The sequence below is a fragment of the Acinonyx jubatus genome, chromosome C1 (assembly GCF_027475565.1).
Source record: "Acinonyx jubatus isolate Ajub_Pintada_27869175 chromosome C1, VMU_Ajub_asm_v1.0, whole genome shotgun sequence".
Taxonomy (NCBI): domain Eukaryota; kingdom Metazoa; phylum Chordata; class Mammalia; order Carnivora; family Felidae; genus Acinonyx; species Acinonyx jubatus.
The window spans coordinates 41,506,591-41,523,663 of NC_069381.1; the positions used below are offsets into that span (position 1 = coordinate 41,506,591).

At 36.8% G+C, this 17,073-nt stretch overlaps 1 protein-coding gene across 4 annotated transcripts in view; it reads left to right on the forward strand.

The window, feature by feature from the left end:
• ZFYVE9 (zinc finger FYVE-type containing 9) overlaps nt 1-17,073 on the forward strand; it is a 210,457-nt gene that overhangs the window by 143,266 nt on the left and 50,118 nt on the right. For all 4 annotated transcript variants that reach the window (XM_053214032.1, XM_027059196.2, XM_027059199.2 and 1 more), the window contains 2 exons: nt 10,856-11,080; nt 12,614-12,696. In XM_053214032.1, coding sequence (XP_053070007.1) covers nt 10,856-11,080; nt 12,614-12,696 — 308 coding nt within the window. The remainder of the gene's footprint in view (nt 1-10,855; nt 11,081-12,613; nt 12,697-17,073) is intronic.

Consider the following 17,073-nt stretch of genomic DNA (forward strand, 5'->3'; position numbering starts at 1 on the left):
TTTTTTTTGTCATGCATAGTTGCTTATGCTTTCCAAAGTGAGAGGGAGAATTACATTTTGTGAGTAATAACATTCTGAGACTTTAAGCATGCCTCTGGTTATTATAATGCCATGGGAGATTCTAGATTATATATTGTTTCTTGCCATCTCCCCACCCTTCTTCTATCTTTTTACTTGATTTTTGCAGATAGACATTCAGAACATGTATTTGAATGAAATGAGAATTGTATCTACCAGATTATTATTTCTAGAGTTAATGTTTGGTTGTTTCCCTCTCTTACTTAAAACTTTTAATGAGCTTTATATTGCCTTCAGAATAAAATAAGTTTATTTATTTTGGGATAGAGGGAGCTTCTGTGGGGAAGGGGTAGAGAGAGAGGAAGAGAGAAAGAAAACCAAGCAGGCTCTGCACGGTCAACGCAGAGCCCAGTGTAGGGCTTGAACTCATGAACTGTGAGATCATGACCTGAGCTGAAATCAAAAGTTAGAGGCTTAACCAACTGAGCCACCCAGGTGCCCCTCAGTTGTCTTAAGCCTTACTCAGAGATGACTTTTTTTCATGAACTCTTCCCTAATAATCCTCCCAGATAGAAGTAATCTCTTCTTCTGAACTTTTTTACTTACCTTTAAAAAATTATTTGGTGTATATAAAGCATTTAAATATATTTTAAAAATAATTTTGGAAGTTATAAAGCAAAATAACAAAATAAACACCCATAAACAAGATACCCAGTTTAGGAAATAATGACCAACCCCTTGAAGCATTGATCAGTGACCAATCTTGATTACATCTTCCCTCTAAGCTTTCCTAACCTTTAGGTAACCACTGTCATCAGTCTTGTGTTAGTAGTTTTCATGCTTTTCTCTGTAATTTTATCACAAGATTATAATACATTGTTTTGCATGTTTTTAAACTTTATACAAATGGTATCACACTGTATATATTTTATGTGGGTTGCTTTTTTCATTCCACCATATGTTTCTGGCATATGTTCATAGCTCTAGTGTTCTAGTTCATTTCATTTGCAGCTACTGTTTTATACATCTTATCTAAATTTACCACAATTTATTCTCCTGATGGATAATTTGCTGTTCTCACCAGTTTATTATTATTCAGACATGTTCTCCAAAATTTTTGTACATGTACACTTAGTAGAATTGCTGGTTTGTAGGGTATGGATATCTTCAGCTTTATTAGATGATGTTAAACTGTTGCCCAGAGTAGTTTACCAATTATGCCTACCTGTCCCCATCCCTAGTATATAAGAGTTGCCAACATTTGATATCATCAGTTTTAATTTTTGCTTATCTGGTGAGTATAAAGTAGTAAAATGGTGAGAATAAAATAGTATTCATTATGGTTTGCATTTCACTAATTTTTTTTCTAGATTATCTGGGCTGTTTTTATTTTTACAAATTTATTTTTTAAATTAATTTATTATTTATTTTTATTTATATCCAAGCTAGTTAGCATAGTGCAATAATGATTTCAGGAGTAGAACCCAGTGATTCATCCCCTACGTATAACACCCAGTGCTCATCACAAGTGCTCATCTTCCTTAATGCCCCTTGCCCATTTAGCCCATGTTCCCATCCGCAATCCCTCCAGCAACCCTCAGTTTGTTCTCTATATTTAAGAGTCTCTAATGTTTTGTCCCCCTCCCTGTTTTTATATTATTTTTGCTTCCCTTCCCTTATGTTCATCTGTTCTGTGTCTAAAAGTCCTCATATGAGTGAAGTCATTATGATATTTGTCTTTCTCTAACTAATTTCGCTTAGCATAGTACACTCTAGTTCCATCCACGTTGTTGCTGATGGCAAGATTGCGTTCTTCTTGATTGCTAAGTAATACTCTGTTGTATACCACATCTTCTTTATCCATTCATCAGTCAATGGGCATTTGGGCTCTTTCTATACTTTGGCTACTGTCAATAGCGCTGCTATAAACATTAGGATGCATGTGCCCCTTTGAACAGCACATCTGTATCCTTTGGATAAATACTTAGTAGTGCAATTGCTGGGCCATAGGGTAGTTCTATTTTTAATCTTTTGAGGAACCTCCATAGTGTTTTCCAGAGTGGCTGCACCAGTTTGCATTCCCACCAGCAGTGCAAAAGGGTTCCTCTTTCTCCACATCCTCACCAACATCTGTTGTTGCCTGAGTTGTTTATGTTAGCCATTCTGATAGGTGTGAGGTGGTATCTCATTGTGGTTTTGATTTGTATTTCCCTGATGATGAGTAATGTTGATCATTTGTTCATGTGTCAGTTGGCCATCTGGATGTCTTCTTTGGAAAAGTGTCTATTCATGTCTTTTGCCCATTTCTTCACTGGATTATTTGTTTTTTGGGTGTTGCGTTTGATAAGTTCTTTATAGATTTTGGATTCTTACCCTTTATCTGACATGTCATTTGCAATTATCTTCACCCATTCCATTGGTTTACCATTTAGTTTTGCTGATTGTTTCCTTTGCTGTGCAGAAGCTTTTTATCTTGATGAGGTTCCAATAGTTCATTTTTTGCTTTTGTTTCCCTTGCCTCTGGAGACGTGTTGAGTAAGAAGTTGCTGCGGCCGAGGTCAAAGAGATTTTTGCCTGCTTTCTCCTCTATGATTTTGATGGCTTCCTGTTTTACATTTAGCTCTTTAATCCATTTTGAGTTTATTTTTGTGTATGGTGTAAGAAAGTGGTCCAGGTTCATTCTTCTGCATGTCAGTGTCCAATTTTCCCAGCACTGTTTGCTTAAGAGGCTGTTTTTATTCCATTGGATATTATTTCCCGCTTTGTCAAAGATTAGTTGGCCATACGTTTGTGGGTCCATATTCTGGGTTCTCTATTCTGTTCCATTAATCTGAGTGTCTGTTTTTGTGCCAGTACCATACTGTCTTCATGATTACAGCTTTGTAATACATCTTAAAGTCCAGGATTGTGATGCCTCCAGCTTTGGTTTTCTTTTTCAGGATTGCTTTGGCTATTCAGGGTCTTTTTTGGTTCCACACAAATTTTAGGACTGTTTGTTGTAGCTCTGTGAAGAATGCTGGTGTTATTTTGATAAGGATTGCTTTGAATATGTAGATTGCTTTCAGTAGTATTAACATTTTAACAATATTTATTCTTCCAATCCATGAGCATGGAATGTTTTTGCATTTTTTTTATGTCTTGTTCAATTTCTTTCCTAAGCTTTCTATAGTTTTCAGTGTATAGATTTTTCACCTCTTTGGTTAGATTTTTAATTTCCACACAGACTTGGAAATTCCAAAGATAGGCAAAATGAAGTATATATGTCATTCTGAAGTAAGGAGAAAGGAGTAGTAGGGATCTGGAACTTCAAAGGAAAGGAATGCAATTCACAGGGAGATGAAAAAGAGTAAATGTTTCAAACGTTTGCTCCGCCACTCAGAAACAATGGGACATAAAGAACTTCCATCAAACAGGCCTTGGTAGGTTCCTCCCTATCATCCATACCTAGTTCAGAGTATCAAGTTATCTATGGTGATAGCTCTCTTCCCAGACCAGGTCCTTTATTTAATTTTTTTTAAGTTCATTTTTATTTGTTTTGAGACAGCTAGAGAGCAAGCAGGGGAGGGACAGAGAGAGAGGGAGACAGAATCCCAAGCAGGCTCTGTACCATCAGCACTGAGCCCGAGGCAGGGCAGGAACCCACAAACAGATCATGACCTGAGTGGAAATCAAGAGTCAGATGCTTAGCTGACTGAGCGACCCAGGTGCCCGTATTTAATTTTTTTGTAGGCAGTTGTGGGGAGGTAAAGAGCTATTCCTGAACCTGCTGGGTTTTAATTGCTTGTTAACTCAAGATAATCTTCATGCCAAAGGCCCATCTTAGGGCAGCCTGTCCTCGGCTCCTATAGAGGTAAGGCTCTAAGTTTTATTGTTTTGGGTTTTTTTTTGTTTTGTTTTGTTTATGGGCATCCAGTTGTTCAACACCATTTGTTAAAAAGACTATTTTTGGGGGGCGCCTGTTTGGTTCAGTCGGTTAAGCGACTGATTTCAGCTCAGGTCGTGATCTCACGGTTCATGGGTTTAAGCCACGGTGCCGGGCTCTGTGCTGACAATGAGGAGCCTGCTTGCAGTCCTCTCTCTTGCCCCCACCCCCTGCTTGTGCTCTCTCTCTCTCTCAAAATACATATAAACTTAAAAATACCATCATTTTGACAATTACCTTGATACTGTTTCTGAATATTAGTTTATATTCTGTAAATGGGTCTCTCTATTCTATTGATCTGTATGTGTACATGTATGTGAATTTAGTTTTATTTTTACTGCTGAGTACTGAAAGTGTACTTTTCATCTGAAAACACATTTCTTTAATTTGGAAAACTCTAGGTTATTATCTCTGAATATTACTTCTGTTTCATTCCCAACATTGTCTTCTTCCTTTTTGATGTTGGAGCCTCTGAACTCAGTCTTCAATATCTCTGAACTGTTGTTTTGGGTAATTTTCCTTTGCTTTTTGTGCTGGATCCTGGGGCACATTCTGTTTTCAAAAAACTTATTAAGAAGATATTAATATGAATTAATATTTACACTGACATATTAAGGTTTACACTGCTATTTTTTTTCAATGTTTGTTTATTTTTGAGAGACAGAGAGAGACAGACCGTAAGTAGGGAAGGGGCAGAGAGAGGGAGACGAAGAATCCGAAGCAGGCTCCAGGCTCCGAGCTGTCAGCACAGAGCCCGATGCGGGGCTCGAACCCACAAACTGTGAGATCATGACCTGGGCCAAAGTCAGATGTCTAACAGACTGAGCCACCCAGGTGCCCCGTACACTGCTATTAATTTTTAGCATTTAGATTTAACTTTGAACAAAGCAAGAAGACAATTAAAATTATAAACACAGAATGTAAATATTAACCTTGTAAGTTAAGTCATTTTCACCTTTGAAAATTGCTTTTTGTTCCCTTTCAGTTATTTGCAATTTTATGTTTGCAGATATGTTTATCGTCTCTCAGCTGTTCCTTGGGTATCCTAAATCTAATCTTGAGAATTGAGAGCATTTTTATATAGTATAGTCATGGGTATGAAGGCACAATTGAAGCTGCCTTAAACCTTCCAGTGGCTTCCCACTACAATTAGAATAAACTCCAAATGCCTTTGGCCTGCAAGATTTTATATGATCTAGTTCCTAAAGATTTCTTTGACCTTGTGTCTTACTACTCCTTAGTTTGCTTTAGCTACATTGATCACCTTTGTGACCTTTGAACCCATCAAACTCAGTCTAATACCTTGGCTTTTGCACTTACTGTTTCCAGACCTGGAATGTTGTTCTTTACAGATCTTTACTGGTTGGTGCCTTCTCTTCATTTGGGTCTGTTCTCAAATGTTTCTGCCTCAAAGGATGTTTCCCTGAACCTCTTGGCTAAAGAAATATTCTCTTCCTTCCCTCCATCATCTTTTACATTACTTGCCTTGTATTTTCTTCAAAATATTTATCACTGGTTTACTAACTGATGTTTGTCTTCCTCCTTTTGAAAATAAGCTCTATGAGGACAAGATTTACCTGTCTTGCTCAATTCTGTGCACCAGTCTTTAGAACAGTCTGGCACATTGGATAAGCTTAATTAAAACCAAACAAACAAACAAAACCTGTGGATTGAAGGAATCAATAAATTGACATGATGTCACTTATATGGTCAATCCCTAAAGATTTCTTTGACCTTTCTCTTCCTATTCCTTAGTTTGCTTTAGCTATGTTGGTGCTTTTTTTGTCATTTGATGGAAAAGTACCCGGAGGAAAGGAGTCTTCAGAGAAGACTTCTGTTAATAAAAATGCTGTGCTTATTATTTCTCACTTCTTGTTCCCTTTGGGACTTGGAGACCAGAGTAAAATACTTTTGAGGTCAACCAAAGAGTGTTTCTGAGGCCCAGTGTTTCTGGTCCTTGAGAAAGAAATACCATGGGTCACTCAAGCAGATTACTTGGGAAATTTCATATCTTTAAAAACAAATTTTTTTGTTTGTTTTCTCTTTGCCACTCTCTTTGCCATTTCTCCTTGCCACCTATTCTGTTTCTAAAATCTTCCTTACTTTGTATCTTTAAATCGTGGTCACCTGAGTTAACCCAGATAAACTTTTGGTTAATTTAAATTTCTTATATAGGTTTATCAAAAGACAAAGTAAATTTTAAAGTACTATATTATTAATTTGAATGTTATTAATAAATTTCATTCATCTATGAATTTTATTTTTAGTAATTTTGTAATGTCACTAATAAAATTATAGGCCTCAAATACAATGGAGTTTGATCTTTTATTTTTTAATGTGGAAGTTTATCTCAATCTAAGAATATATATGCATACTCACTATTAAGTTAGAAAAGATGTATTTAGATATTTTTAAACCACCGTCTCTTGCCAATTTTCTATCCCCACAAGTATTTAGAAGAAAAATTATAGGTGAATTAGAGGAGGGGGGGAAAAGATTTTTAAATAGTCTGTCAAAGAATATAAATAATTGATAAAATATTTATAATAACATGATTGGTATCCTATAAATGTTTGTGGAATGACTGGAAGTCTTTTGTGCATATTAGAAAATATTTTATTATGTGTATCTCTTTTTTGGACCAGTTCTAGCAGTACATGTTATATGGTAAATGCTTGATTGATCAGTCAGTGTCCAGTAATTGTTTCAGATTTTAGTGGCTTGCTGTTATTTCTCATGGCCATAAAAATTATACTGCTTATAATCTTTAGTATTTCTAAAGCAAGTCACTTTTTTATCTGTAATATAAGAAAAACAAAAATAAAAAACGTTTCCTAACAAGTGTGTTTCCAGAGAAGGAAGAACTTCATTGGTGTTTTCATCATCAGTAATATTTTTGCGTTGTTTTTCCAGTTAAAGAATGTTGTATCATGGTTCAGATTTTTAGTCTCTTTTTGCAATTACTTGTGAATCGTTTTGGTTAATTAATTTTGTATCTTTCTATGAGCAGAAGAGCCATGGTATTGCTGCTTTGCAAGTAATTTTTCAGCCAATGAGAAGTAATATGGAATTATTTATGAAGAGGTGATTTAAGACTAATATCTTGTATTTATTGAGCACTTACTACATGCTAGGCCATATATTCATTGCTTTCTGTGCACTGTTTGATTTCTTCTCAACTAGAACTCTGTGAGATTCTTCTTGTTCTTGTCCCAGTTTTACATATGAGGAAACTGAGAGGCACTGAGGGCATAATGAGGGCATAAGTAACTTGCCAAAGATCAAATACATGATAAATGGCTGAACTCAGGTTTGAATTCAGCTATATCTCTAAATCCCGTGTTTTAAAAAAGCAATAAACTGCCTCTTGAACTTTTTGAAGTTACATAGTAAATCTCACAGATGCTCTAAACTGAGGAAATGACCTTTAATGAAGTACTCATGCTTAATTTTGGTTTACTGTATTACAAACACCACCAAGGGACTATTTAAATTCTTTTGATGTTTAGTTATGTTCATGAATATTAATATTTCTTAAAATAAGTGAGGCATTTGTTCGGAATTTTTTTCTCTGATTTTATCTTTTTATTAAAAGTTTTTTTAAATGTTAATTTTTGAGAGAGAGAGAAACAAGTGCAGGTGGGGGAGGGGCAGAGAGGGAGACACAGAATCCAAGCAGGCTACAGGCTCCGAGCTGTCAGCACAGAGCCTGACACAGGCTTGAACACACAAACTGTGAGATCATGACCTGAGCTGAAGTTGGACGCTCAACCGACTGAGTCACTCAGGCGCTCCTCTCTGATTTTATTTTTAATATTAGTATTCTCACACAAAAATCACCGAAAATAGGGGTAGGGTTGGGAAGAGAGTGCAGTGAGACGGGGCAGGACTGTAAAGCCCCCACCCCTCCGCAGCCCCACTGTGGGAGAAAAAAACATCGACGAAACAAAATAAAGCCCCAGAGAAACTCATCCCAGGGTGTCCCTGCCCCAGTGAGGCCCTGGCCGTGGGCTGGTTCCTGATTAAAAAGAAAAGGGAGGGGAGAGGGGTGTGAGGGGAAGGCCCTTGTTTTTAAAATTGGCGGGGGCTGGGAAGGATGGGGTTCCTTTTCCTCATAGTTCTTTCTTTAAAACTCCATTTGAGTTAGTTGTGAGGATTGATAAATATGCTTTGAAACAAAAGGAAGCTGTTGCATAGATATTTAAGTTGTTTTTGAATTGAATTTAAAGATAGTTCTTTGCATGCACTTTGAAAAACAAAGTTTAAATTACAGATTAAGATGGAAAATTGGAAATTACTATATACTTTTAAAGACAGTTATGATATTGCAAGGCACTTCACTTCCACTCCTAAGCTTCAGTTTCTTCATCTGTAAAATAAAAATCCCAAAGTTCAGGGAAATGATACCTGCTCTGTTAACCTAGTGGCACTGATCTGATGATTATCTGGTTAAGGCCATGTAAAATTGCCTTGTAAACTATTGGTACAAAACCTTTGACATCCTTGCCAGGTCATTTAAACACAGAAGCATGAATTGGTATCTATTTTATTTATATGGATTCTTCAGTGGTCTTGGGGTGTATAGAATTAATTCAGTGGATTCATTGTATTGAATGTTCCCATAGAGAAGTACCTGTGTAAACAAACATATAACAGGCTTTATGAGTTCAAGAGCCCCGGATTAAGTTTTCAGTGAAAGCTTATCTTTGTCGAATTCTCATACCCAGTGTTTTATTTTTGTCGGTATTAACACCTGTGAAATGCTACTTGTTTTTAGATGAGATGGTAAATGAGAGTCTAAATTAAATCACTCATTAGGATTGATAGAGATTTACGTTAAAAAAAATTTTTTTAAAGAAAGTAGATGCTTAAAGGATAAATATTTTATAATATAAAGGAGCATAGTGACGAATCTGAATTTGATTGGGATATGGGATGAGGAGGAGTAGGTTGTTAGGTCGTAGAAGCAAAAAGGGAATAAATATCTGTGGAAAAATAACCAGTAATAGATTCCAGTCTCTAATAATGAAATGCTGGGGCACCTGGGTGGCTCAGGCGGTTAAGCGTCTGACTTCAGCTCAGGTCATGATCTCACAGTTCGTGAGTTCAAGCCCCACGTCGGCTCTGTGCTAACAGCTTAGAGCCTGCTTCAAATTCTGTCTCCCTCTCTCTCTGCTCCTCCCCCACTTATGTCTCTCTCTCCTTCAAAAATAAATAAAAACATTAAAAAAAAAAAAAAAAAAGAAATGCCAAAGGAATAATGAATGAATGCCTTGTGGGCCAAGCCAACATAGTTGTCACCTTTGAATTGTATGCACTAGGGCTGTCTTACAAAACAAACATTATACTCTCATTAGAACTTTAGAGGAATGCTATTGTGTACTCTCCATTGTGGGCAGAAAAAAAACCTCCCATCTCTTTTATCTCCCATTCTTCCTCTACTCCAAGTTAAAAGATGAAAATTTATACAAACCTTATTCTAAAATTTTTGATAAAGCAAAGAAAATTCTGTAATGTTTGGCTAATCATTATATGTATATGTGCATTATAACAATAATAGTTATAATTTTTTGAGAACACAGTACCATGTACTGTTAGGCATTTTACATATATTCCATCATTTATTCTTCACAACAGGTCTGAAATTTATAATCCCCCATTTTACACAGACGTTGAAGCTCACAGAAGTCAAATAACTTGCCCCCAAATCACATAATAGTAATTAAACTAGTATTCAAACCCATATTTCTGTGACTCCACAATCTGTGAATTTTTTTTTTTTTTTCCAGAGTACATACTCCTTCCTTGATACAGGGATTTTTTTTTGTTTTTATAGATCTGGCCCAGCAGCTCAAACGTGCAGCCAGATTTGGTTAATCCTCGGGCAAGAGTACTGCCCCTAAATATATTTGGCAGATGATAATGTGCAGGTGAACATGGCTCTCAGCCACAAGGCTTCTGTGAGTTTTGTGGGGAGGTGTTCCCTTCACCTGCGGACCCTGCTGTCAACATAGCTTCCTACTTCACTCAAGGATTCTGTGACCCATCACTGAACTGTTGCATGAGTAGATAGTAGTTTTCAAGGAAAGGAAGCATTAAGTTTTCTGGTGAGGATCTCTGTATTTGCTGTTATTTCTTTCAGAGATATCAGAGGGAGCTTGTACATATCTAGGGAACATGTCTACTATTCCATTATGGAACAGCTCCTGTTGGGAAGCTTTTTTGCTTTTTTGTAATTCTAAACTGAGGAGAATGTCTCCTTAATGAAAGCTGATTTGTCACTGTTTCATTAAAAAATGTTTGAATTAGAAGGTGCTTAGTAGACAAAAAAACTAATATGAATTTAAATAAGCCCTAAGTTATGTTTCATATTTGTCTCACCCAGAAGTACAAAGCATGAATCCTACCTTCTCCATAGATTTTCTTCCTTTAATGTCTCATACAAAACTGTACTTATTATCTTAATTCATTGTGTTCATGAATGGACTTTATTCACCCAATGAGATTGTAAGCTCTGTGAGAGCAGGTACCTAGTCTTAACATTTTTTTCATGACTTTTGAGGCAATAATTCTTATCCTGAGACCTCTAAAGGTCTCATATATACAGTTCATACAGTAAAGCTGTACAATCTAAGGAAGACATTAATATTTTTTACTTTTAGCTAGACAGACTTCTACAGTGTGATAATATAAGCTATTTTATGCTCACCAGAGGCCCTTATAAAATTGGAAAACAAATTTTCATTTAATAAATATCATTTATTTCAAAAACTTTGTAAACATGGGTCTTTCATGTTTAGTGAAAGGTTGGGAATTAGTGTTTGGTAGTGTGTGGCCCAGTGTTAACTAATAATGATTATAAAAAATATAATCGATTTATTGATGAGGAGTAATTAATGAGCTTTTTGGTTTTAGGAAATGTTGTGGGCAACTTGGGACATTCCTTCTTCAGTCAGAGTTTCCTTGGCAGTAAAGAACATGGTGGATTCTTATATGTGACATCTACCTACCAGTCACTGCAAGACCTGGTACTCCCAACCCCACCTTACTTGTTTGGGATTCTCATCCAGAAATGGGAAACTCCTTGGGCTAAAGTGTTTCCCATCCGACTAATGTTGAGACTTGGAGCTGAATATCGGCGTAAGTAGTAAAATAGCTTCTTTTACACCATATGGCCAAGACATGATGACTAAATAAAGACCTGAAATATTCAGATTCCCCCCCTGCCCGCAACCCCCCCTCCCCCAGTGATATAGTTCAGCAGAAATCTTTTGACACAGTAAGCTAAATTTGGCCATTGTGTTTACTTATTTTGACTCTAATGTGAAGGACTAAAAATCTCTACTGAGGAAATTAGTGATTATTTATTACCTTGTAGACTTACTGGTTTTATATAGTTCATTGATAAATATATGCTCATCTTCAGAAAAAATGAATTGGAATTTAACAAGTGACTTTTTATAGTATCTATAGTGAACATTTTTTGGTAATTTTATTGGAAAATAGTATGACAAATTGTATTTTGCATAACGTAACACATACTGGAAACTAATGGTATAGAGATCACTTTAGGTAAAGAGAGCAGTAGAAGAGCTTTTTTGCTCATGGTGGTAGCAGTACAACTAAGTTGGGAGTTTTAAGACATTAAGGCCTAAATGCAAGCTTTCTTTTAAACCTTATACCTTCACCTAATCAAACTTGCAAGGTCTAGGAATCAGACCATTTGAATAAGATTCTTAACTCTGTGAATTACTAGCTCTGTAACTTTGGGCAAGTGACTTGAGCTGTAAGTATGTAAGGTTGTTAAGAGGATCAAAAACGATAAAGAAAACTTATTTTGTAAACTATAAAACAGTATATTTTATGTTTTCAGCAAGTCAACTTCATTCTTTCCCTTGCTCATTCAATAAGAATTTAATAAAGGTCTACCATTTATAACAAATCCTGTGAATTCAGAAATAGCTAAGATACGTTACAGGCTCTTAGAAACCTTTGTAAGAAAGACATATAGAAATCATGATTATAGTAGTATATTGTGTTAAAATACATGCTCAAAGTTAACAAAGTTCTTTTGGAGCTTGAAGATGGACTCTAACTTCACCAAGAATGAAGGAGTTGGATAAGAAATATTTCTTAGAACAAAGTGTTTCTGGACTGAATTGTGAAAGAGGCATTTGAATTATCCAGATGAAGTAGGGAAAGGAGTGGGTTGTATCCAGAGGAAAGAACTTGTATATCTTCCTGTCTTATATAGGTAGTTCACTCCATAAAGTTCAAGGAATAAGTAAGCGAGTTAATAGGCCACCTCATGTTTGGCTTTTCTAAGGAGGATCCTGGTTGGGAGAAGTATAAGAATGAATACAGAGGAATTAGAAGAGGTTTGTTTCCTGGATCATATTAATCCAGTTTGAAGAAGAGTGCTTCCTAAGATGTTATAGTTCATTTTGGAGAAAGCTGCATCAAAAGGCTTATCTGGTCATCAGAATATTTACTTTGGCATTTATTGTAGAAGGCTCAGAATTTGTCTGTGATGCTACCATGCTAAATACTTTTGAGCCCTAAATTTCATATGCTTTATTACAGTTACATTTTGAAAACTTTATGAACTTTGACACCGCTTTTGCCAAAATTTTAAGCTGTCAAGTTTAGTCTGATTATTTTTCATTTCCATAGTTTATCCATGCCCACTGTTCAGTGTCAGATTTCGGAAGCCATTGTTTGGAGAGACGGGACATACCATCATGAATCTTCTTGCAGTAAGTTGGGAATTTTTATTTACTTTTTTCTTACTGGGATTTGTACAGGAGAAGGAAGAGAAGGATTTCATTTTTTGTTAACAGCCATACCTCTGCTGCTTCAGGCAGGTGAAGATTTATGCTGTAGGAAATGAAAAACATACATATATTCTTTGGAAAATATATGGAGCTTTTGAGTGAAACAGTACAGGATTTCAGCCCTTGATTATATATACACTTACTATCTAAGTGACCTTGCAGGATTATTGTGAGGACTAGAGGTAATGTACAATTAAAGCACCTAGCATTCTATTTTGTTTTTATTTTAAGCTTGCCATCATAGAGGTGTCCTCTTTGTCTGTGTAGTTTATTGTTTAGCCCAAGATTGGTCAGAGATTGTGTTCAAATATCTCAAGCTAGTAAGTCATTCATTCTTTTATGATAAATCTGTGTATGGACTGGGATTCATACTTTGTTTCCTTTCTGCTAGGATCTCCCATGTTCCTTTGCACATGCACAGGCTCTGCTGTATGTGTGCACCGACTAAGGACAATTCTGGGTATTTGGAGAGTTTATGAAGCTCTCTGTGGCTATCTCACCTCCCAGAACTCCTCATTAAATCTTTGGCTAATGTGCCTGCTCATTACTTACCTCAAACCTCAGGCTAACTGAGCTGCTGGCCCTCCCTTTTCACTAACCATTGAAATTACCACTGTAGCTGACACCACTCCAAATCAAGTAAGATCCTTCAAGTAGCAGAGTTTATTTCATAGACTACCTTGAACTACCTAAGAAGGCTAGGGCACAGCCCCAAGCAAGAAGATCACAGACTCAGCTCTACTGTTCTTGCTTGAAGTTCGGTAGTTTTCATGAAGAAACACATCTCAGTGTGTTATATGCTTTTGGTCTAATTCCAGAGCATTGTAATGATTGTGTTTTAAAAAACCATTTACCCAGGGGCACCTTGGTGGCTCAGTCAGTTAAGCATCCAACTCTTGATTTTGGCTCAGGTCATGATCTCCGCACTGACAGTGCAGAACCTACTTGGGATTCTCTCTCTCTCCTCTCTCTGCTTATTCCCCACTCATTCTCTCTTTCTCAAAATAAATAAGTAAACCTAAAAAAAAAAAAAAAAACATTTACCCAGCTTTTTACTTACTTTTTGGGACTGGATTTATTTCCTCACTCTGTCTTGCCGTTGTAGTTGTAGTTTCAGTTATCTTTTAAAGAGATTTAAATAATAAGAAAAGCTCTTGTAGCTTTACTTATGTAGTTGCCATTTCCAGTGATCTTCATTTCTTTGTATAAATCTGTATTTCCATCTGGTGTCATTTCCCTTCTGCCTGAAAGATTTCCTGTAACATTTCTTGTAGTGTGGGTCTGCTGGTGAGGAATTCAGCATTTATATTTCTAACATCTTTGTTTTACCTTCATATTTGAAAGATATTTTTGCTGGATGTAGAATTCTAGGTTGATAGTTGTATTCTTTGAGTACCTTAAAGATGAATAATAATCGCTCTACTGTTTCTTCTGGTTTGCATTGTTTCAGACGAGGACTTTATTTTCCCTCCTTGTTCCTCTGTATATAATGCTTTTTCCTTCTCTGGTTGCTCTAAGGTGTTTCTTTTTATCACTGGTTTTGAGCACTTTGATTATGTACCTTGATATAGGGTTGTTGTTTTTTTTTTCCCCATGTTTCTTATACTTGGAGTTTGTTGAGCTTCTTATTTTTGTGAGTTTATAATTTTCATCAAAGAACATTTTCTTTCCTCTCCCTCTTCTCCTTCAAGGACTCTGTGTTATAGACATATTAGGCTCTTGAAATTGTTTCACAGCTCACTAATACTCCTTTTTTTCCCTCTGTGTTTCATTTTGGACAGTTATTATTGTTCAACAATCTTATTTTGCATTGTTAAAACTGTCAAGTACATCTTTTTTGGGGGGTTATCTCAAACATTGTCATTTTCATCTCTAGAAATTTGACTTAGGTCTTTTTCTATATCCTCCTTGTACTTAATTTTTTGAATATCTGGAATATATAGTAACTACTATAGTGTCCTTGTTGGTAATTCTAACATCTCTATCAGTTCTGACTCAGTTTCCATTGATTAATTCTCCCTCTTTTTTTTTTTAAGTTTATTTATTTATTTTAGAGAGAGAGTGAGAGAGCGTGAGCACATGTGCAAGTGGAGGAGGGGCGGAGAGACATGGAGAAAGAGAATCCCAAGCAGGTTCTGTGCTGTCAGCACAGAGCCCATCGCAGGGCTCCATCTCACAAACTGTGAGATCATGACCTGAGCTGAGATCATGACCTGAGCCAAGATCAAGAGTTGGATGCTTAACCAGCTGAGCCACCCAGGCACTCTCCCCCTCTTATTTTGAGTTGTATTTTCCTGCTTTTGCATGCTTGGTATTCAAAAAAAAATTTTTTTTAATGTTTATTTTGTGAGAGAGAGAGAGAGACAGCAAGCGTAAGCAGGGGAAGGGCAAAGAGAGGGGGAGACACAGAATCTGAAGTGGGCTCTGAGCTGATTCAGAGCCTGATGTGGATCTCAAGCTCACAAACCATGAGATCATGATCTGAGCCAAAGTTGGACGCTTAACCGACTGAGCCATCTATGTGCCCCTTAAAAATTTTTTTAATGTTTATTTATTTATTTTTGAGAGAGAAAATGAGCAGGGAGGGGCAGAGAGAAAGGGAGACAGAGAATCCCAAGCAGGACCCACACCATCAGCACAGAGCCCAATGTGGGACTGCAACTCATGAACAGTAAGAGCATGACCCAAGCCAAAATCAAGAATTGGACACTTAACTGACCCAGCCACCCAGGTGCCCCGATATTTTTAAATTTTTTACTGGAAGCCAAATATTATGATTTTACATTGCTGCATGGTGAGTATTTTTGTATTCCTGTAAACTTGAGTTCTGTTACAAGTAAGGCAGTTAATTTACCTAGAAATAGTTTGATTCTTGCAAGTCTTGATTTTTAAGATTTGTAAGGTGGAACCAAAGTCTTGTTTACTGTAGTGCTGATTATTCCTCAGCACTAAGGCGAGACCCTTCGGAGTACTTGTAATGACTTTGGGCCCTATTTGGAATTAGGCCAAACTTCACAGCTTAAAGGCACATTTCTTTACCAGACTGTTGTTACTTCAGACACCAGGGTCAAGTCCCGGGCTACACATACTTCTGACTAACTGGATACAAATGTTAGCATTCCCACTACTCTCTCAGTTTTGATAATTCACTAGAATTATTCACAGAACTCAGCAAAGTATATATACTATACTATATAGTATAGATTACAGTTTTATTGTAGTAAAGGAAATACAAATTAGGGCCAGTGGAGAGAAGAGTCACAGAGTACAAAGTCTGGGAGGGCCCCACCCAAGAAGCTTCTGTGCCCTCTGGGACATGTCACCCTGCTGGTATGTTGATATATAACAATATGCACAGAATAAACACCGGAGCTTTTGTGTCCTGAGTTTTTATTGGAGTTTCCTTATTAGGCATGATGATTGAGTCATTGGTCATGTGATTGAACTCAGTCTTGAGCCCCCTGATATCATGTGTCTCAAAGCCCCATCCTCTTATCACATGGCTGATCTTTCTAGGATGGCTAGCTCCCACCTTGGGTCATCTTGTTAGGATAAACTATCTAGGGACCTATTATGATTCACTAAATTAACATAGACTATCAGAGATCCACCACTGAATAACAGACACTCCTATCACTCAGGAAATTCCAAGGGTTTAGAGGCTACCTCTCAGGAACCAGGAGCAAAGTCCAGTGAAATTGTTTATTATACAGTAATACTCTACCTAATGCTCATGGAATATGAGGTTTTCCTCTGTGGTTTTTAGGAGTAGGCACTATTCCCAGACCTGTGTGCCAGACAGTGTTTCTGATAATCACTTCAAATAGTTTTTTCACCGGCTTCAAGAAGTTTCCTCAGACACATTTGCTAATCAGAACTTTTCTGAATTCTGGAGTGAGACCCTCTGCAAGTCTTTGGAGTTCTTTGCAGTTTTTTCCTCTCTGATGCTCTGTCCTGTGAAGTATAGCTACCGTGGTTTTCCTGGAGTCTTGGTTTTGTTTCCTCAACTCAGGAAATCTGTCAGCCTCTGCCTGGGTTCTCCCTTCCTGCACCTGAGCTTGTAAACTCTCTAGAGGCATAACCTGTACAATCACAGAGCTCATCTTGTTTGCTTCCTGCCTTTTAAGGATCACTGTCCTTTGTTGTCTGAGGTTCAGTGTCTTGAAAACCATTGTTTCATATGTTCTGTGTAGTTTTGGGTTGTTTCAGGCAGGAAGGTAAATTCAGTCCACTTTTCTCTATTTTGTCCTGAAATGGAAATTTTATTTTTTTAATTTATTTTTTATTTTCTTAAGTAAT